This window comes from Macrotis lagotis, chromosome 7 (assembly GCF_037893015.1).
Source record: "Macrotis lagotis isolate mMagLag1 chromosome 7, bilby.v1.9.chrom.fasta, whole genome shotgun sequence".
Taxonomy (NCBI): Eukaryota; Metazoa; Chordata; class Mammalia; order Peramelemorphia; family Peramelidae; genus Macrotis; species Macrotis lagotis.
Genome location: NC_133664.1, coordinates 444,930 through 467,150, shown reverse-complemented (window position 1 = coordinate 467,150; position 22,221 = coordinate 444,930). Strand labels below are relative to the sequence as shown.

The 22,221-nt window shown below is 47.3% G+C and overlaps 1 protein-coding gene across 1 annotated transcript in view; it reads right to left on the bottom strand.

The window, feature by feature from the left end:
• Nucleotides 1–22,221, bottom strand: part of PPP1R9A (protein phosphatase 1 regulatory subunit 9A) — an 85,341-nt gene that overhangs the window by 16,058 nt on the left and 47,062 nt on the right. The window contains 7 exon segments of the mRNA XM_074195349.1: nt 5,416–5,572; nt 5,655–5,751; nt 7,244–7,473; nt 8,976–9,029; nt 9,945–10,100; nt 17,555–17,690; nt 20,023–20,127. Of these exon segments, the coding sequence (XP_074051450.1) occupies nt 5,416–5,572; nt 5,655–5,751; nt 7,244–7,473; nt 8,976–9,029; nt 9,945–10,100; nt 17,555–17,690; nt 20,023–20,127 (935 nt within the window).

The window sequence follows — 22,221 nt, the reverse complement described above, 5'->3', positions numbered from 1 at the left end:
CTCTCCTCTGACACAACCCTCATTCCCTCATTCCTGGACTATCATGATCGCTGCTGGGGAAGGGTTCCCTGCCTTAAGCCCCTCCCTACTCCAGAACATTCTCCATTCAGCCACCAAACTAATCTTCCTAAAGCTCAGGCCCATGTCATTCCCCTACTCACACTGCAGTAATTTCCTAGCTCCTCTAGGGGATCAAATAGGAATTTCTTTGGGGGGGGGGGGGGTTGGTTGGAAGGCAGTGGTGTTAAGTGACTTGCCCATGGTCACACAACTAGGTAATTTTTTAAGTGTCTGAGGCCAGATTGAACTCAGGTCCTCCTGACTTCAGGGCCAGTGCTTTATCTACTGCACCAGCTAGCTGCTCCTAGGAAATGTTTTAATGGCCATCCAGTCACCTCCCTTCCCTTTTGCCCATTGCCCAGTCCTTCCTGCCTCCCTCCCTTATGGCCGTTCTTCCCAGCAATCCCTCCTCTCCAGACTTGGAGCACTTTCATTAACTTTTCCTCATGACTGCTGTGCCTTCCCTCCTGCCCCCCCCCCCAAGTCCTGGCTAAAGACACACAATTCTGCCAAAAGCCTTCCTGAGTCCCTTAGTTCTAGTACTTTTCTTCTCTTGACTCTCTCTCACCAAGCCGAGTTTCCCCATTTGTGTACACCCTGAGCACAAGGCCTCCCCTTTGCCGGAAATCATGGTGTCTCTTTTCTAGCAGACCCAGAGCAGGGGAGTAGAGGCAACAAAAGTCACCTGCTCTGGGCCCCTGATTGAGTATGTTCTCCTGAGTCATCCACAGTTGGGGAGAGGGGCCAACACACCTACATGCTCTCCGCTTCTCTGACAAAGGAAGCAGTTGGATGTGATGGCTGACTTCATCCTTATACCTCTGGGAGGTAATAGAGCCCTGCCCCCACCAGCACAGGCTGAGTTCTTTCCCACACCCCAGATTGTCAAGGGGTTCAGGGAGAGAAAAAGGACCTACAAGTACTAAAAGAGCAATGTGAACTTTGTCAGGACATTGGAGGGGGAAGGTCATGGAAGAGGATGGAAGGAAAATGGCACCCAGAGAAAGGTGGATTTGAGGCTCCTCCTGAAGGAAAGGGAAGGAACTAGGAGGCTGGAGGAGGAAGCTGTGTGGACTGTACCCCAGAGAATGGTGGAGCTGAACCACAGAAGCTGCCAATGATGGGGCAAGGAAGAGGATAGTTGGTGATTCCCCATTCAGGGGCATTGAGGCAACATATGTCCAGACATCACACAATGATGAGAAACTGGGGATTTGCAACTGCACAATTACAAACATTTTCTCAAATCCTATATACTGAAACTCATTGCTGAAGATTACAAAGTCCAGGACAAGAAACTACAGACCATGGAGGCTGAAGAAGCAGGAGGCAGAAGTTCTATTCACTATTCTCTTCTGAAGGCAAGGAATAAGAAAGAAAGCAGTGGAGAATGGGATATGGAGTTCTAGATCATAACTTAGAAGAGGAAGTAACTGGTGATGGTTGGTCAGAATGGATTCTGCCCAAAAAAGGTGGGAGGGAATGGAACAAGCTGAGAGAAGATGCTAGAGAAGGAGAAGCATCCAGGAAAGAATTGTCAACTCAGGCTTTGTGTAAAGGAAGACAAAATCTTGGTCTTCAATCAATACCAGCGGATAAGAAGAACGAACATGTTGGAGCCTACTACACTGTGTGAAATGAGAACACTATAGCTTCAAAGAGTTGGCGAAAGTTGTGCTAGAAGAGCGGTTCCAACTCTGATGACAGTATTCAAAATGGGATAGTTTTGAAGATTCATAAACTGATGAAGAATGCACTAAGCAGAAGGAGGAGACAATGAATGTGGTAACTGCAGCACTGGACAACAACAAAAGCTTTGAAAGATGTTAAGAATTGGGATCAATGAAGGAGCCCAAAAGAGGAATGATGAAAAGCCTGAGCCCGAGCTCTCCATTTCCTGAAGACAGACACTCACAGATAAATAGACATAGACACTGACACAGACACAAAGACAGACACACACAGATCGACACAGACACAGACACACACATAGATAAACAGACATAGACACTGACACAGACAGACACAGACATGGACAGACAGACACACAGATAGACACAGACAATGAGACAGGGACAAGACACAGACACACAGGCCCTAGTGGGTAGGTGTGGCATCCTATACTAAGAAGCTATATTCATATGAAGGAACCAGTGCCTGGTAAAGGAGAAACACAAAAAGTGGAGGCCAGTGAGCCGGTACCCAGGATGAGTGAGGAGGTTGTTATGAGAACTAGGAGCTAGTGTCCCTGATGAAGTTGGGCCACCTGGTCCAGGGGTGCTCATGCTCAGGAGCGAAAAACACAGACAATCATGTTTACTGGGTCCTTGTAAATCCTCTCTGGAAGACTTGAGAGATTTGAGAGGCATGACAGAACAAACAAGCCCAACAACCACAACCCCAACAACTGAGCTTGACCCCAGATGGTTTAACACCTTGATCTATGAATGGGACAAATGCTTGGCCTGTGAAATTCTAGGGAGGCACCTTATACCAAGACAAGGTCGAAAATGGGTAGAGAGGTAATACTATAAGCCAATTAGAAGAACAAGGAACAGTTTACCTTTCATTTGTAGCAAAGAATATATGACCAAAACAGAGATAGAGTACATTATAAAATGCAAAATGGACAATTTTTATTGCATTAAATAAAAAGTTTTTTCACGAAACCATTGCAGCCAAGATTAGAACAAATGAAGAAAGCTAGGAAACAATTTCACAGTCAGTGTTTCTGATAAAGGACTTAATTCTTTTTTTCTTGCAGTTCTTTTTGAAGTGGTAAAAAATGTGAAATTAAGGGGATGTCTATCACCTGAGGAATGGCTGAAAAATCGTAGCACATGAACATAAAGGAATGCTATTGGCCTAAAAGTCAGATTTCAGAAAAACCTGTAAAGACTTAAGAGAACTGAGTGATGTGAGCAGAACCGGGAGAACACTGTACACAGGAACAGCAACATTGTGCACGGATCAACTCTGATGGACTTGCTTTTCTTAGCAGTACAATGCCCAAAGACAATTCTACAAGACCTGGGATGAGAAATGCCTTCCACTTCCAGGAAAAGACCTATGGAGTCTGAATGCAGACCAAAGCAGGCTGTTTTCACTTTTTAAAATTTGTTCTTTTTTCTTTCTCTTGGTTTTTCCCTTCTGCTTTGATTCTTCTTTTACAGCATGACTAATATGGAAATCTGTTTGACCTATATCAAGCATGCATTAATCAGATTGCTATATCCCTATATCAGGAAAGAGAAGGAGGGAGAAAATTTTATCAAAATAAATACTGAAAACCATCTCTGCATGTAATTTGGGGGGGGGGGAATGGGAGACTGTAGGGAATACTACTGACCAGAACTTTGGGTAAGAACAATCAGGTGTCCACAAAGGCACCACAAGCAAGGAGCATTGGTTGGATCCAACAGGAGGATGAATGTCAACTCACACTGGGGTTCCCAAAATCAATTTTATCAATGTGACATGAGAAGGCTTGGAAAGATGCCAATTTATCTACATCAGCATGGTGAGTCATTGTGGGTGTCTCAGGCTCATGTGCCCTGGTCAGACTCACATGACCAGCCCTGAATGTGACTTGTGAGGCCCCATCTGCAGGGCCCACACTAAGCACAAAGAGAACCTCCTGGGGAAGTGGGGGTGACACATTCCTCATTCCTGGGGCAACACTCTCCTACAAGAGGTTGAAAGAAACAGTCAGCAGGACCTCTCAGCCCAGTGTCTCCCCTCTTTCTGGCCCTTTCTCCCTCCTTTCTCTTCTCATTTTCTCTCTCTCCTATTTCTCTCACTCTCTCTATGCTTTCCAAACTAGTCCAAAATAGGCTCAGTCCAGAAAAGAAAGGTTTTGCTTTTTCCCAGATAGACTCAGGCCTGAAAAGAAAGCCCCAGACTCGCCTGCAGTCACTCCCCCAAACCCCTGGATATGGGGATCCAGGTGTCTGCAGCAATGCCCAGTATCCTCACCAGTGCCTGGCCAGGGCAGAGCCCTCAGAGGTTATTTCTCTGCTATCAAACACATGTGATGAATCTGGCTTGAGGCTTCCAGGAAGATATTGCTGACTCCTAGGCTTGGCCTGACAATGTCTTTAATTTATCCTCACTTCACAAGCCCACCTCCACCTCCCTCCCCCAGATCTGATGCAAGTAGGACATCCTGCTCCCCCTCCCCTCTAGTCAGCACACTGGCCATCTACCCAGCCTTGGGAGGTAGGAGCTGCTGAAAAGGAAGAGGGGGCTGTGAGAGCAAGAAGCAAGGCCAGGGCCCTGAGGGTATCTCAGGAGGAGCCTAAGACTGAGGCTGAAAGGGCCAGTGTGCTCCTGTCCTGGGCAAGGTGTTGCCAGTGTGACCTCCCTGCAGTCCAAGGGAGTAGTCTGGATGAGGGGCACACGGCTGCCCCCTAGTGGCCCCAGAGTGCATGGGCAGGGAATCCCCCACCAGTGCCAGCTGGAAGGTCCTAAAACGAATTTGAAAGGGCCAGTCTGGGGACAACCCTGGCGGCTCACCCTATTTGGCAAGATGGCTTGAGAATCTTTCAGGGTTAGCAGCTCCTGGCTACCAAGGAGCCTGTGACCACTCAGTCTGGAGGGAAGGGCGCCTGGGAATGAAAGGTGACTCTGAAGGGGTTTTTCCATCCACTGTACTGACAGAGAGAACCTTGGAGGCCACTTGCCCTGGGTATGACTGTGGTATTAGCCCTGGGAAATACTCCCCTGACCAGGTCCACCTGGTCCACACTCCTGACTCATCCAAGTGATTGGATAAGAAGTAAGTCCATGGAAAGAGAGAAGAAAAGGCACAGAAGCAGCTCAATCAGCCCCACCCGAATCTGGCCACTGTGCGAGGGTTACCAAGCCAAACTAGCATTCATGGAGGGCCACAAGAAGAGGTTGGCAGGTTCCTGGGAAGGCACAAGGCCACAGGGACCTTCAGCTCTTCTGGACTGATCTGGAACACTCCCCGTCCCCCATCTCTGTCTGTCTCTCTTCTTCTCCCTCTCCTCCAGATGCTTGCCTCTCAATTGTCTCTCCCCATTGTAATCTCAATACTACACTCTAAACTCACAAATGACAGTGGTTAGTAAGGACAAAGCAAATATGTAAAATACTTCAGGTCAATAGCCTTTCATTTGCCCAGAAGGAAAGGACTCAAACTTCCATGAGGGAGAAGCAAGGGAGAGAGGAAATGGGATTGCTGTCTTGGCCTCTCTGAAGAGAAGAGCAGGGAGGTTTCAGGGGTTTTTTCAGTATCTGGGAGGTCCAGCACCCCAGGTTCCCCCTTCCAGTCCATTAGGTGCTGGGTTCTTCGGTCTCTCCACCACTGCCCCAAGGCCAATGTGCACAAACCTTGACCAGACAGCTCCTGTGTATCCAGGTTCTCCATGGCCTCTCCTTTGGGGACATCGCCCAGACACGTGCTCCTTTCAAAGATGTTGTTGTTATTGTTCACTTGGCTGGGGTTCTGCTTCATCAGCCTAAAGACCTCGGTCTCCAGCTCTTGAATCTAGGAGAGACAGGTATGTGCTGCAGGCTGAGGTGGATGGCCTCCCTGCTTGGCTGAGAGGCCCCGTGAGGCTGAGACTCACCCGAGCCTGCAGGCCTTGGACCTCCATGAGATGGGCCTTCTCCAGCTCTTCCATCTTCTTTCTCTCTGCTTCCTGCTTCCTGATGAAATCTAGTTCTCTTTAGAAGGAAACGAACATAGAGAGGAGGAAACCTCAGAGAAGCCTCAGCATGGCGGTAGCCCAAGCCTAAGCAAAAGGGCCATCCCAGGGCAGGAAACAAAAAGACCTGAGTTTTTCCATAAACACGTGGAAGCACTTTAGTCGGAGAAGGTCCTAAATGAATATAAGCTCAGACTTCCATCCCAGCAGCCATCTGGAGAGATAGAAGGGACAAGGCCAGAGCAGCAGACTGGCCCAGCCCAGCCTGGAAGGACTCAAGGACTTCAAGGAATGACCCAGGTGGAGCCTAAGATCCTGGCCTCCACTAATATCCCTGAGGTGCCTCACAGTGCCTTGACCACTGGCAACATACCAGGGAAAGCCTATCTGGCCACTGAAAGACAGGTGAGCCAGGGCTAGAGGTCAACTCACAAAGAAGGAATGGGGGTGGGGATGTGTGGGGTTGTACCTGGACCAGGGTGATAGACACTCCCATCCAAGGACAACCCAGTCCTGCCTTGGGCCCAAGGGCAGCCCTGAGCCAAGCGAAGCAAATGGACTAGTATCCACTAAGGATGACCATACACCTACTGACCAAATCTCTAACTGGCCAAACTCTAAGGGAGTCCAGGTATCATTGTCATTAGGGAAGGGAAATATCCTGGAGCAGGGTATGGACCCAGACTTAGGACTTCCAAGCTAGTCAACCAACAGGAAGGCGACTAGACCTAAGGGGCCACTGTTTCTGGTAAAACCCTCTTTGCCTTGCCCCAAGGTAGAGGATGAAGGAGGCCAAATCTCCCTCCTTTAATAAGAGAGGAGTCTGGACACTCAGAAGTGCCTGAAGAAAGTGGGAGGAGGTTCAGAGGTCATGGGAGGGGGCTCAGTGGTGGGCCAAGAGTCATCACTGACCCTGAAGGATGGGGTCTGAGGGCAGGACAGCTATCTGCTGTGGATCAGCTCATGAGGAGGTGACATCCAGGGAAATTCTTCTCTGCACTTGGGGAGGACACTTGCTGTCCCCCAGCAATGGTGTTCCTAGTCTACTCTCCTAACCACAGGGCTCAAGGAGATGTCTCTCCTCTGTTCTTCCTCAACAATAGATGGATCAGCTACAGGACAGGGAGAAGGTGGTCACACCTCTTCTCTAGGCCCTACTTTCCACTGACTGAGAGCAGAGGGTAGAGGCACCACAAACATGCCCCTACAAATCATCTTCCCCATTAAGATGTGAGCTCCTCGGAAACAGGGATGGTCTCCCTGATCTTCCACCCCAAGTGTCTACTATGGCACTCTGCAAACAGAGCTCAATAAAGGCTTTCTTCCATTCTTCCTTGAATGGATTATGAGGGAGTGATGTCTGAGGTGTCCCCTCCTATCCACCCCCTCTGTCTCCTGAGGAGTCCACCTCTCTCAGCCCTCCCTATCTGTCTCCCAGAGGAGCCCCCTCTCAACCCCTCTCTGTCTCCCCAGGAACCCCCCCCCCCCAAGCTCCCCATCCTCGGTCTTACTTTTGCTGGAAATCTTTGATGAGCTTCTTGGCCTTGTTGTACTTTTTCTCCAGGGCCTGGTACTGACTCTGTGTCTCCTTGAGGTGTTCGTTCACCGTGTGGCACAAGCTCTGGGCCTCAATCCAGTAACTCTCCAACTTGAGCATCCTCTCCTTATTCTCCTCGATGTTTTGTTGGAGCCGCGTCTTCTCTAGCTCCCACTGCACCTTTTCGTTTTCGGCAGCCTGGAGCTGGGATGAGAGAACAGCACTTTCCAGGTCCCAGTTGGGTCTGAGTGTTCCCCCAGGGCCCTCCCACACACACCCCACCTCCAACCTTTCCAGCCTTACCAAGGTCCAGGATGGGGTGGGAGCCACTGTGGACACACAGCTAAGGAGCCTGGGCCAGGGTTCCCATTTTCCAAAACAAACCTTTTTGAAAAGGCTCCCTTTCCTATCCAGGGGCAGATGAGAATCTGGTTATGGGGCCTTGGATCCCACTCTGTGGACCCAGCTGACACCCCAAATGTGGTAGGATGTGGACTGGCCACATCACTTAAATGCAGAACCACCAAAATCATGTTTATGGAAGTCAAGAAAGATAGCTGGAAAGGGACTGATCCTTAATCTTAAAACCATATAAAATATTGACTAGCCAAAGATATTTGCAAACTTGAAAAAAAATCAATGATTTCTTCCACAGGCATATTACACGAAACTGGGACAAGTGCAGAGACCTCTGCTTCTTCCTCAAGAGCTGCATCTCCCTCCCTTCCTGAATCTCCACCAGAGACACTGAACTGTTATTTTTCCAAACCTATTTATATAAAATGAAAACCAGCCAACCCAATGAACTCTACCCAATCTTAGAGCCTTCCTGGCATATCAAACCAGGTGCCCTTTGAAACAGATGAAAGATTAAGTCTTGTTTTCAAGATTCAGTTACTCCCATTGGAAACCATTTCCCTGATATATTACCCTGAAAAAGTACACAGGGCTTCTCCCAGGACCACTAATGCACACAGCAAATGGATGGACTTGGGGGCAACTAGAGGGAAGATGCCACCTCAGGCATAGCCACAAGTGCCCTCTGAGCATCCCTGGCCATGGCCTCCCTTCTACTCAGGGCTTGCTGCCACCCCCACCTTGACACTGCTGCCACGATGTGCCATGGTGCTACCATGACCACCTCAGCAGGGTCATGACACTGCCCGTGAAGTTTCCCACAATGACAGTGCCACCCATTGTACCCTACCACGATACCACCACCGAGGTGCCCCGTCCCAACACTCCCACATGTACCTAACCACAACACCACAAGTGAGAATTGCATCCCCAATACTGCAACCTATGTACCCCACCACGACACCACCACCAAGATGCCCTACTCCAACACTGCCACCGATATGCCCACCATGATACTGCCAGGGAGGTGCCCTGTCACAACACCATCACTGAGATGTTCTACCCCAATACTGAAACTGCTGTGCTCTGCCATGACACCACCACCAAGGTGCCCTGCCCCAACACTGCCACATGTGCCCAACCACAACACCACCAGTGAGAAGTGCATCTCCAATATTATTACCGACATGCCCTGCCATGACACTGCCAGTGAAGTGCCCTGCCCCAACACTGCCACATGTGCCCAACCACAACACCACCAGTGAGAAATGCATCCCCAATACTGCCACCAAAGTGCCCTGCCATGACACTGCCAGTGAGGTACCCCACCATGACCTCACCCTCCTTACCTTGTTCTTTAGCTTCTGGATCTCAGCTTCCGTGACAGCATGTTTGATCTGCAGCTGAAAATCAAAGAAAAAGATGGACTCTCCTGGATAGTCAGAAGGCCGCCTCAAACTCCACCCCGACACCTTCACAAGCCTTCCAAGGTCCCACTGGGGGAAGGATTGCTTGCTCACCTCCAAGGCTGGTCCCCAGTCTGAACAGGATGGTCAAGGGGAAGGGGCACTCCAAGACCAGGGCATGGCTGCAGGGTGGCCGGGGTGAATGACCCCCACCCTGCTCTTAGCAGAACCGAGCAGAAAACCCACTGATTCTGCACCCCACGAGTCATTCCTCCCCCACTCAGCTTTCACCTTCCTCTGAAGCTAAGTTAGAAGCACCCCCAGTGATCCCAGTAAAGGGACACAAACATTCAAGCCTCCCTCCACCTCTGCCCCAACTCTGCCAATGGCAGGGTTTGTGACATGAGGCTACTGGGGAATCGGGGGACCAGGAAGGCAAGCATGTTGGGGCCACTCTGCTGGCACACACGTCCAGAGTAACTAGTCAAGCTTCCCTAGACAAAGCACCCTGGTGCTAAGCAGAGATACCAAAACAACTGAGGCCCAGAGCCGTGGGTCGTTCTCATGGGAAGGATCTACACCCAGGGCTCAAACTCTGAATCACTCTGCCTCCCAATCACCCCATCCCAATTTTGCTCAAACCAGTGTGAAGCCCCAGAGGTAGATGCCAGAAAGATGTCATTAGACCACCCCCAGAAAGGAAATGATGAGTTTTCACAACTGTTCTCCCCCAGGGGCTTTGAGAAGCTGGATCTGCTACTGGTTGGTCCTCAAACACTGTTCCCTAGACATAGCCAACTCCCTCTGAACTGCACACTGGTGCCCGCCTGAGGTGACCCTCAGCTGGAAGGGCTTTCTAGAGAAATGCCTGCAGCCTTCAGAAGAAAGGCCCTAGACCCAGGAATGACTTACTTCTTTGAATTTGTGACTGAGCTTTCCAGTGTCTAACTCTGATGGGGAGAATACATCCTCATTCTCTGGCAGCTCAAACACTTCGATGGCCAGATCCCTGCTGGGTAGGGAAGGCCCCACTTCCTCATCCTCTTCATCAGTAGCATACTCCCCTGTCTGAAGGGAAGACAAGGTAAGAATTCCCTGGCCAGATGATGATGATGTGTGACCTAGAGAAACAGCGTCAGGTGACCAAATGGCAAAGGAGGAAGATTCTTGGGTCCAGCAGGTGTCCTGTGGCCAGGGTCACAGACCAGGAGCTGATGCGAAAAGAAAAGGGAAGGACCCAAAGGGTGTCTCCTAACAGAACCATCAACATCCCTGTCATGGAAGCAAGTTGGCATTTTGGAAAATCCTCCCTGTGGCCTGACCCTATTCACTCAGAAATATGCAGAAAGGCCCTGGGAAGAGCTCCGGGGTGGGGGCTGCTCAAGATCATAATACAGCTATGGCCACCCGATCAGCCCACCTTCATTATGGTCAGGTGTCTGTCTGGGTCAGCCAGGGTCAAGTGTATCCAATCTATATCACATACACATGCTCACAAGCACATTTCTGTACTCCCCCCCACACACAGAACATGTGAGCATACTTATACAGACATGACTATGCTATACACATATGTACTCACACAATGGTACAAACACAAATGCACCATCTCCCAATTGGGAAAAGGTCAAAAGTTGATGAACAAGCAGTTTTCAGAAGAAGAAATCAAAGCTCTTTATAGTCATGGAAAAAATGCTCTAAATCAATGATTAGAAAAATATAAATTAAAACAAGCTCAGGTACTAACCTTGCATCTATCAGACTGGCTAACATGAGAGGAAAAGAAAATGGCAAATGTTGGAGGGGATGTGGGACACTAATGCATTGTAGGTGGAGCTGTGAACAGTCTAAGCATTCTGGAAAGCAATCTGGATTTGGATGGTTTCTTGCCCTGGTTATCAAAGAGAACAATAACATCACTATATTAGAGTTGAGTTAGTGTGTACAACTGTGGATCATCCAATACCAGCTCAGAATGTTCTACCACAGGTTAGGCACAAATAGTCCATGGGAACCCCTGGTGTGGGTTCTCTAAACTTAGGGATGTCACTTTTCCTTTGAGCTACTTCAATTCTGCCTTCCTCATAGAGTGCAATCCCCTCACTGATGAGGGGACATCATGCTGGTCTTGTGCCAGTGCCTCCCATTTGTACAATCAATTCTAAAGTTCTTCAATGAGACTTTCAGGGTATCTCGATATCACTTCTTCTGACCCCCTTGTGACCACTTGTCCTGTGTGAGTTCTCCATAAAATAGTCTTCTGTATTTTCCTATCACCCTCCACCCTTTCTGAAGCCTCACTGGCTCTCAGGAAGCACACAACTGGCATTCTAACAATGTGTCCAGCCCATCATAGTCACACTCTCTGGAGTAATATTGGAATGCCAAGCAATTTAGCTGAGAAAGGACCTCAGTGTCTGGCATCTTCTCCTGCCAGGTGATCTTCAGAATCTTCCTAAGACAATTTAAGTGGAAGCGTTTCAGTTTCCTGACATGACTGTCCAGGTTTGACTGGCATATAGTCATGAGTTCAGCACAATGGCCCTGGAGACCTTCAGTTTTGTGGTCAGTCTAATACCTCATCGGTCCCACACTTTCTTTAGGAGTCTCCTAAATGCTGAGCTAGCTCTGGCAAGGCAAGTGTCAGTGTGAACCTCCCTGGAAAGGACACTGCCAAGGCAAGTGACCTTGTCCACAGTATTCAAAACTCCATTTGCTGAAACTGACAGTTCCACAAATGGATGGTTCAGTGCCAGCTGATGGAGCATCTCAGTTTTCTTGGTGTTCATTGTTAGACCAAAATGAGCACAAGTAGCAGAGAATCAATCTATACTTTGCTGCATCTCAGCTTCAGAGGCTGCATTGAAGGAACGAACAGTCATCTGGAAATAGAAGACCATGCACCAGCTCTCTCTCCACTTTAGTCTTGGCTTGTAGCCTTTTCAAGTTGAAGAATTCACCATTGATGCAGCAGCTGACCTTGAGGCCATGTTCATCCTTGGTGAAGGCATTTGAGAATATGGCTTAAATCATCATGTTAAAAAGTATGGAAGCAAGGACACATCCTTGTTTTATCCCATTGGTGACTAGGAAATCTTGAGAGTATCATCCACTATCCAGAACCTGGACATGCATGTTGTCATGGAACTGATGTACAATAATGATAAACCTCTCCAGGCAACCAAGTTTTGACATAATTTTCCATAAACTCTCATGACTGATGGTAACAAAGGTCTTGGTCAGATCTACAAATGTTGTATACAGACCTCTGATCTGTTCCTGGCATTTTACAAATATTTGTGTCAGGCAGCAAATACCATATTGACTGTTCCTCTACCCTTTCTGAAGCCTCACTGGCTCTCAGGAAGGTGACCATCTTCCAAGTGAAGATCAGCCTATTGAGAAGGATTCTGGCAAGAATCTTACCAGCAATGACTAAAAGATAAATACTCCTGTGATTGTCACAGGGCAATCTATTCCCTTTACCTTTATAAAGATGGACTATGGAGGCATCATTGAATTCCTGGGGGATAACCTCTTCATGCCATATAATCTGGAAAAATTCAGTCAACTTTTGGATGAGCAATGGATCCCCCACCTTGTAGATCTCAGCTGGAATAGAACAAGCACCAGGTGCTTTGCCACTTGAAAGGAGTCTAATGATATTCAAAACCTCTTTTTCATTTGGAGCTTCAGTTAGGGATAGATTGACTTCAACTTAAGATAAATGGTCATAGCTTCTGCACTGATTGATGACAGTCTGTTAAGGACACTATGGAAGTGTTCAGTCCATCTCTCTAGGATCATGTCCTTATCATTGATCAATGTGGATCCATCAGCACTGAGATGCACCATAGGTCTTTAGTCCATAAATAGCCTTCAAAGCATCATAAAAGCACATGGGATTGTTACTATTTGCATAAAACTGAATTTCATCTGCCTTTTTACTGTGCCAGGAAGCCTCGTTTTTCATTTAATAGCCTCTGTATTACCCTATCACTTTCATCAAACCAGTCTTGGTGTTTCTGAGTATTCTGATCCAGAGAAGCAAATCTCTGAAAGCTTTGCACTCCTTTTCTACCCCACTGTTGTCAACTGGGTATTGGATCTACTTTCCCTCCAAATTAGCAACAAACTGTTACTACACAGAGAGATACTAATCTCTTGACATTTATTCTTCCAGTAGTCCTATGCCCAGGGGCCACTGCTTTGGGTAAATGTGAATAGTTAGCTTGGAGAAGATGAATCCATGATCAGTCCAGCACTCCACACCATTCACTGCCTTTGTCACTCTCACATCCTGTCTGTCTCTTCTCTTTATAATCACCTAATCTACAATAGATGCCAATGTTTGCTATGAGGGTACAACCAGGAAGTTTGGTTGCCTTTTTTAGGTAAATGGAAAACAGTTTGTGATGAAGTCATGAGATGCACAAGTCTTCAGTAGGAGGTGGCCATTTCTGATGCTGTTTCTAACTCCATTCCTCCCAAGGACTCCGTCATGTCTGGTAATCACTCAGTTGCCCAAAGGGCAAACAAATTGTGCATACCCTTTGATCCAGTAATACCACAACTAGATATTATTGAAGGAATCTGTAAGAATTCCAGACATCAAAGAAAAGGGACAAGGACTGAGACATACAAAAATATTTACAAAAGCTCTTTTTTATTGATAATTTATTTTGTTTTCCAATTACATATTATAAAAGTTTTTCAACATTCATCCACTTGCATATTTATAAATTATACATTTTTCCTACCATCCTCCCTTCCCATTCCCCTCCTCTCAGTGGTAAAATGTCTAGTAAAAGTTGTACATGTTCATTTGTTTTTAATATGTTTACATATTAATCATTTTGTGTATGAGGAATTAGGCTAAAGAAAAGAAAAACCATGGGAAAAGAAGGAAAAGCATAAGAAGTTTTTTTAAAGGTGAACACAGTATTCGTCCAGATTTTGATGGGATTTTTTTTTTGATGGCAGGTGGATGGTGTTGACCTCCCAGGGTTGTCCTAGATCTTTAAAAAATCTCTTTTTTGTGATGGGAAAGAATTGGAAATTGAGAGGATGCCATCAATTGGGAAATGGCTAGACAAATTTGGTAAAAGATTATGATGAAAAGCTCTTGTGCTATAAGAAATAACAAGCAGGACCGTCTCAGAAAAATCAGAATAGACTTCTATGAGTGTGTTGAGCGAGAAGAAGCAGGAGGACATTGAATATAGTAACAGCAATACTGGATAATGATGAATTGTGAAAGGAGCAGGAACTCTGATCATAGCGCAGGAACTCTGATCATAGCAGTGATCCACGATAATTCCAAAGAATTTTCACTTTTTTCATACTTTTTCACAACATGGTTAATGTAGAAACATATTTTACATGGTTTCAAATGTATAATAGGAATTATATTTTTTGCTTTTTCAATGAGTAGGGGAAGAGATGGAGGGAGAAACTTTAGAACTCCAAATAAAAAATTTAAAAAATTAAGAGGAAAAAAAGGAGATTGACAAATGGAAACACGACTAATCACAAAATGCAAATGATCATTTGGCACAAACACATTTAATCATTATTTTTTTTTCTTTGAATGGTATTTTTACTTAAAAGAATATTTTGGGAATCACCCTTTTAAAATCTTGAATAGGCTATGTTCCATGAAACAGGAAATCTTCTCAGTTTCTTTCTCCTGTATTTCAGTTTAGACTTTTTCCACTTAATAAAAGGGTTATGATTTCAGTTTTTATTCTGTTGTATGCTCCTCCTTCTGGAAGATATATCAGAATTAGGATTTCTAGCTGAAGGGTTTCATTCCCTACATACTCTTTTACCCCATACTGTCAATAGGGGGCAGTATCACAAAAAGCCACTTGGATGTTCATGAAGGAAGCCTGAAGGGGCCTTTTGAAAATTGTTGATTAAAATCCCTTTGTTACATGGGATGGCTCTCTGGGAAGAGAGAAGATAAAAGATATGGAGGAAATTTTAGGCTATGTAAAAACAAAAGATATCAATAAAGTTGATTTTCTAAAAATTAAAAATATTAAGCAAATTATGAAGAATATTTTGTGGTAATGGTAGTAGTGTTGGAATGAGAAACTTATATCAAAGACAAAGGCAAACATTTGTCTATGAATGACAAACAAAAGTTGAAATGACTTTTAGATTTCTAGAGTGAATGGTGCCTATTTACATTATCGCTATCTTAATTCATAGTTATTTGCTGTTCATCTAAAGTGGTATGGTGAGGAGAGAAGAAAGGACAAGGAATTTGCTTTTCATTTTTAAACTTGTACTGTTTTGTGGATGTTTTAATGGGTTTACTCTATTTATTCTATATAAATAAGAAGGAACAGTGAGCACCCTATCATGGTAAGGGCTCATCCAGAACCAGGAACCTAAACCAGAGAGGAAACAAACTCAAAGGTCCTTCTCAACTTTAATGGCCTAGAATCAAACCAAAAACAATAACTGAAAGTCACTTTTAGGACACTCAATGTAATAAAAACTAGTTTTGTATTTGGAATCTAGAGGAAGGCAGAAATTCTAGACATGGAATTTCCAAATCCTGCCCATGACCCCAGGCACACCTGAGATGCTGGGAAGTCTTTTAGTTTCTGCTGGCTTCAGGTTTTTCCCATGATAACACTAATGTTTCCCTGCCATAGCTCTTGTGGGGGTGCCAAAAAGCCAACTACAGTAAAGAGCACACGCACGAGCTCCAAGGTTAAAAACTTCCTCCTTTGTCCCCTCATAGAGACCAACAGCAATGGCATCTAACCTCTGAAATACCCTGAGCTATCAATTTAGCTTTTTACTCAGAAAATCCAAAATTATTTTCCTGTGATCTTACAGCTTCCTTCAATAAAAATAAGGAGTGATGAGGGAGGACCAGTGATCCTGGAGATGAGGACCCTAGAAGGGCCCCCTCAGGTCCCAGAGGAAAGTTCTGGGGCTCCAGGAGGAACATGACTAGCCTCCACTGGGGTCAGCAGCAGTAGTATGACCCAGTATGATCCTCAACTGAGGACAAAAGATATATCCATGATGTTCATTCTGTTAACAGAAGGCATAGAGACACCAGGCCAAGCCCTCCTGAGCTGAGAGAGCAGCACCTACAGAGGGTCCCCTGGCTTCCTGATTTCTGTAATAAAACAGAGGAAAGGCAGCCAGAGTAGTGGGGGGAAAAACCAGGACTAAGGGTCTGGGAATGGAGGGGTAAAGTCCCCTCAGGCCCCTGAGTCTGAGTTTATTTATCTGGAAAATGAGGGGTAAGGGGTAGTACTGATTGAAAAAAATGCTATCATTAATAAAACAATCAACAGGCAAACATTTCCTTTAGGAAAAAATAAAAAGGATCACATCAATGAAACCATAAGCTTGTATTACCTTCAGTTTGCCTGATTCTGTGACTCATGCACGTGAGAATGGGGGCCATACTGGAGTGGCAGGATAGGGAAATGGGGAGAGCAGTGGCCTTGAGGGCTACAGGAACCCACAATGGAACCTTCCAGGACAGGCTGCCTACCCCAGCCTCCTTCCCCTTGTCCATGCCCAGCTTGACCAGAGGCCTCATGTGGAGATCAGCCATGTAACTCTTTCACCACTGATGGGAATGCCCATCAAGGTCCTCTCCCTCTTGCTCCAGGGTTGGCCCTTGTTTGCCACTCGCATGTGCCCCCAGCAGCATGTTCAGGACTACCAGTTGTTGGGTAACGCTGGCTCCCGATGAGTCCCTGGGCCAGCGTTGATGCAAGTGACATGGGCTCCGGGGCACCTGGACCACAGAAACCTCTGCACAGCTTCTCCCACAACTCCTTGGAGACCTGAATACTGTCCCTGGGCCACCCTACTGGAAGTCCACCCATCTCCATCTCTCTCTCAGCATGGTGAGTGCTCTGAGAGCAATGCATCTGTCCCCAGGATTTTTTATCTCCAGGCTCAGATGGTACCTTCACAAGGTGCCTGAACACCATTGACAGTCATCCTGATTCATATCTGGCCACTGGACCCAAAGGGCTCTGAGGGAGAAACTGAGGCTGGATTCTTGGCACAGCTACCCCCCTTCACTCAAATTGAACTCATGGGCTTGTCATGGCATCGCCTCCTTGATATCATGGCCTTCTTCAAGAATGAAGGACAAACAACAATGCCTTTGGGCTCCACCTCTTCTGCCAAAGTTAACCTTCTTCCAGGAACCCTTAACCCCTGACCTCCACTCTGCCCATCATGGCAATCACCTCCTCCACCTCAAGTCATGCTTTCCTACTATCTCTTTCACTATGAAACACACCCACACCAAGGTTGTTCACTTCTGGGAGTGATGGAAAAACCATAGTCACAGGATACAGATGCAGGTTAGAGGAGACCTCAGAGGCCAATCTTCCTTTAACAGATGAGGAATGAGGCAGGGGTGAGATTTCCACCCAAACCTTTTGAACAATAAATCCACAGCTCCTGAGCTGAGTAGCCAGGACCCTGCAAGCCATGCCTGTACCTCCCCATCCTAGAATTGGGCTCACCTCATCATCATCTGCGTCATACTGGCCATAATGCTGTTCCAGGAGCTCCCGCTGGCGCCTTTCCTGCTCCAGGGTTTGACTGATCAGCTGGGCCACCTCACTCACTTGGCCTGGCTTTTCTCGGCCAATCACAAACCTGGAAGAAGGTCAGGGAGCACGGTTGTGTCACTGCCCAGCTACCACTAAAGAGGGACTGCCAGGGTCTAAGAATCCCTGCTGTCAAGTGGGCCAAGGGGAGGGAAGGAGAAGGGAAGAGTGGACAAGACACCTGGGATGGTCATCTGTCTGGCTGCGTCAGAGGCCACTGACAGCTGGCCCACCTCCAAGGAACTATACTGCCTGGGCAATGTTTGGGGAAGGACAAGATGAAAGGTGGATCTGATGACAGGGGTCGGGGAGGTATTGTCACGGCCTAGGAAAAGCTTGGATTTCCTAGATTAGAGTAAATTCCCATAGAATATTTGTGTGAGCTACATCATTTAAAATTTGTCTTTCAGTAAATTGTCCCAATGTGCACAGGGGTAACATGCTGGGATTGCCCATGTGCAAACACTCCCATGAACTCCCCCAAGAAGCAGAGAACCCCAGAACTCAGTGTGAGCTGAGAGAGATGGCCACAGCCTGCTGTCAGGAGTCCCAGTCCCCAGAGTGGGTAATGATGACATTCATTTGAAACAAGGACCCCCTTCCACAGGTGCCTGCTCAAGAGGTCTATGCAATGAATCCATCACGCTGAGGGAAAATAACAGCTGTGAGCAATGTCGCACAGGCCAGTGATGATTCCTCTAGTAAGTCAATGGGAAACTCTCTGACTTTGTCAGTATACTCTAATGCTTCCTGCTCCAAGGGCAGAAGCACAACTTCTTTTGCCCTGAGGTAAATTCATGGCAGATTGCCCGGTGCAAAGGGCAAGTGTCAGCAGCATCTGAACTTGGAAAGAGAAGAGGATGGAGAAGGGTCAAAGCCAGATTTCAGAGCCTGGAAGGGAGGGACACTACAGATGCTGCCGGGGGAGAAGCCCACCGGAGCAGAGTCAGCATCAACAGGTCTGGCTGAGGCGATGTGCTAGCAAGGGCCTTGACAAACTTGAACCACTCAAGATAAAAACTCCCAAGGCAGAAAGAAGGCAGGAAAGCTGACTCTCTCAAGGGCTGAAAGTCAGCCTGGGCACACAGGTCTTCCTCACTCATGGCCTGCCATGGGCAGGTTTTTTTTTTTAATTTTATTTATTTAAGGCAATGAGGTTAAATGACTTGCCCAAGATCACCCAGTTAGGCAATTACTAAGTGTCTGAGGTCACATTTGAACTCAGGTCCTCCTGACTCCAGGGCTGGTGCTCTATCCACTGCACCACCTAACTGCTCCTCGTGGCAGGTTTTTCTAAGTGAGCACCCACTCTCCCTACAGATACCATTTGCACTATTAGGATAGTGAAAACCAAATTTACGTGTGAATTGTGTAGTAGCGATTTTTGCTGCTTACTTCTTGAGGAATACCTGGGATATAAACCATTCTGCTTTATATCAGTATGTCATTCTTGTCAGTGGTTGATTTTGTCAAAATGAAAGCACACTGGAATGAAAAGGTTGAGTGTATTCCTTCACAACAAGGTTTCTTGGGGACCCCAAAGAGAGTTTGAGTGCAACTCTGTGGTGGGGGCACATCTCCAGAAGCTCAGATCTGGAGGCCAGCCTGGAGTGGGAAGAGAGCCACAGAGGGGCCCTGACATCTTCATCAGAGCAGACTGAACAAACCTTCTCCATGACAAGGGTCAACAAGTCAGCAGCAGCTGTCCCACTGCTCTTCTTGTATTACTCTGGTCAGTGGAGGATCCCCACATCCCAGAGTCCACGCCACAGGAGGAGTACTTGATTAAAACCAGGGAAGAATTCCTTCCACAGGTCTCCACTCAGTCCCAGGTCCAGAGCATGCTGCCTTGAACACTGAGGGTGTTCCTGAATTAGCCTCCCTGTGCCTCACTTTCCTCAGGTGTAACAGAGCAGCTGCTCCCAATGATCTCACTCCGGATTTATCATCCTATAAGCAACTGGGTGCTGGTGTTGTACAAGGTGATGGAGATAAACACAAACAACCCTATCCTCAATAGGCTTATCCTTGGAGGGGGAGGGAACCTACACCAAAAATTAACCACAAAACTTTGGGGAGATTAGGCAAAAATGCAAACAAAGGTGTGGAGAGTGGGGATGAGGTCAACTGGCTGGAACACAGAGAAGGTGACTATGGTGAAGGGTTTTAAAGTCCAACAGAAGACATTTCATCTTGAAAGTCATAGGGAGCCACCAGAGCTCCCATTTGTATAACCATTTGTAGGGCTCTGGCTTGGTAAAATAGCTCCTTCTTTCCTGATTTCTGGCATTTCAGCCCCAAACAGGGACCCCAAGTCCACGCCCCCACCCCAGGAAGCCCTCCCCTTCCACCAACCCAGGCAGCTTGCAGGAGGCACTTACCTGACAGTGCCCTTGGTGTTTCGGAGGACTGTGGCAGCAAAGTTCTGAGTGACTCCCACCAAGCTGATGCCATCCACCTCTACAATCTGGTCATTGACCTGGATCCTTTAAAAACAACCACAGAAAAGTCAGCCTGGGTAATTTTTCTCTGAAGAAATGGGGTCAGCCTGAACACCTCATTTTAACAGTAAAGGTGAGAGGATTCATCTGGCTTTCTGATTTGTTCCAGAAAAGATTGAGAAGAGTTCATCCCTGGTGGGAAGGGACATTCTCCTTCACTATAGGAAGAGCTACCAGAAATGGCATCAAGGCGAGGTCAAGAGCCAGCCCTGCCTGAAATGCTAGGGATGGGATGGGCACAGCCTGGCCACTTGCTGCTGCTTCTTGAGTGACCCTAGAGAGAGCTATCTGAGAGAGAAAACAAGGAACAACATGGCTCGAGTACCTGCTGTACTAAGCACTCTACAAATATCATTTCATTTGATCTTTATTACAACTTGGGAATGGGAGGAGGAGCTAATTGTTACTATGGTCCTCATTTGCCAGTTGAGGAAACTGAGGCAGGCAGGAGGTAAGTGACTTGTGCTAGAAAGTAGCTAAGGCTCAATCTGAACTCAGGTCTCTTTGACTCCAGACCTGGAGATCTAGCCACAGTGGGATTCCCTCCTTCCTCCCATCTTGCTTACAAAATAGCCAGACATAGAGTGTGCCTGTGTCTATGTGTGCATGTTGAAGTCATACCTGGGTCAAAACCATGTCCTGGTGAAACCCAGAGGGTACCAGAACTGTGACAAGTGAAAAGCAAGATCATGGCCTTCAGATCCCAACAGGGATGAAAACACTGGAGATCCCTCCCCAGGAAGGCTGCAGTGCAGGGGAGAGGGGCTCTGAACTCTGGCTGCTGTCTGTATTGGGGCAGGGGCTCCCAAGGGGGTTGGGCAGAATGAAAGTTTCCTTGAGAAAAAGAAGGGTTTCCATATAAACAGAGACAGTATCAGGCCAGACCAAACCAAGGAGAACCATGACCTGCACCACAGAGGGAGAGTGAAAGACTGTGACCCAGAGGAGGAAGGGGGTAGGAACCCCTCAATACCCGAGCCTTACAGGTCCATGCCTGCCCCTTCTGGGGGATTCGCCCGTTAAAGATTCCACCACAGTATTACTGAACAGGATAGTCTCAGGAGAGGAAATGACAACGGCACAGACACAGACGGTGTGCCCATCATAAAAGGACACAAGGGCATCAGGAGAAAAGTACAGGTTTGGGAAGCGGGTGGCCGCTCAAGGTGGAGAAAACCTTGGAATGATGGACTCATGGCTAGGGAGGGAGCCCATCTAACACAGACAGGAGGTACTGTGAATCTTCTCCCAGAGGGGCCTAGCAACGAGAGAGAGAGAGAGAGAGAGAGAGAGAGAGAGAGAGAGAGAGAGAGAGAGAGAGAGAGAGAGAGAGAGAGAGAGAGAGAGAGAGAGAAGCTGCGGAGGCTATCTACTCCCCAGAGAGACTCAGAGGTCCCCCTTACCTCTGCTCTGGGCTGCCTGCACCCACTGAGCTGCCTAATGAGCCTCAGGTGTGTGCTGGTACAGGGGTTGGTAAACTCTGCAACTACCATCATTCTTTAGACACTCCCTGGCTCCCCTTGCCCCCAATCCCTGTGCACCCCTTCAATGGACATGAGGAGATGTCATCTTTCTCCTTATGACCCAGGACCCAACTCTGTCTAAGATTCATCCCTGAAGGATGTTCAGCCTGAGGGTGCAACCATGTCTCCCCACTCAGCACTGGGCAGGGTCACAAGCTCCTTGTACCAGACGGTTAACTGAGCCCTAGCGAGATTAGAGACTTGTCCAGGAATTGAACACAAGTCCTCTGAGGTGGAAGCTCAAGTATCATTGGTTCCATTGTGCAGAAGGGCAAAGTGGCATTGATGAAATCCTACAGCTGAGGCCCAAAAACGGGGCATCTGGTTCCAAGAATAGAAATCTCAGGAAAGAAGCAAGTGATTCTCAAAAACATTGCCCAAAGGGACCAAAGAAAGCCTCAGGAAGATGGTGCCCCAGTCACTCTTCAAAGGCTGGAGCTAAGGCCATCTGGGGTCTGGGGTGGGTGGTCAAGATGCCCCCCCCAGCCCTAAGTACAAAACCTACATCCAGAGAGGTCTGAACCCAGAAATGAGGGACCGGGTGCAGAACCCTGGG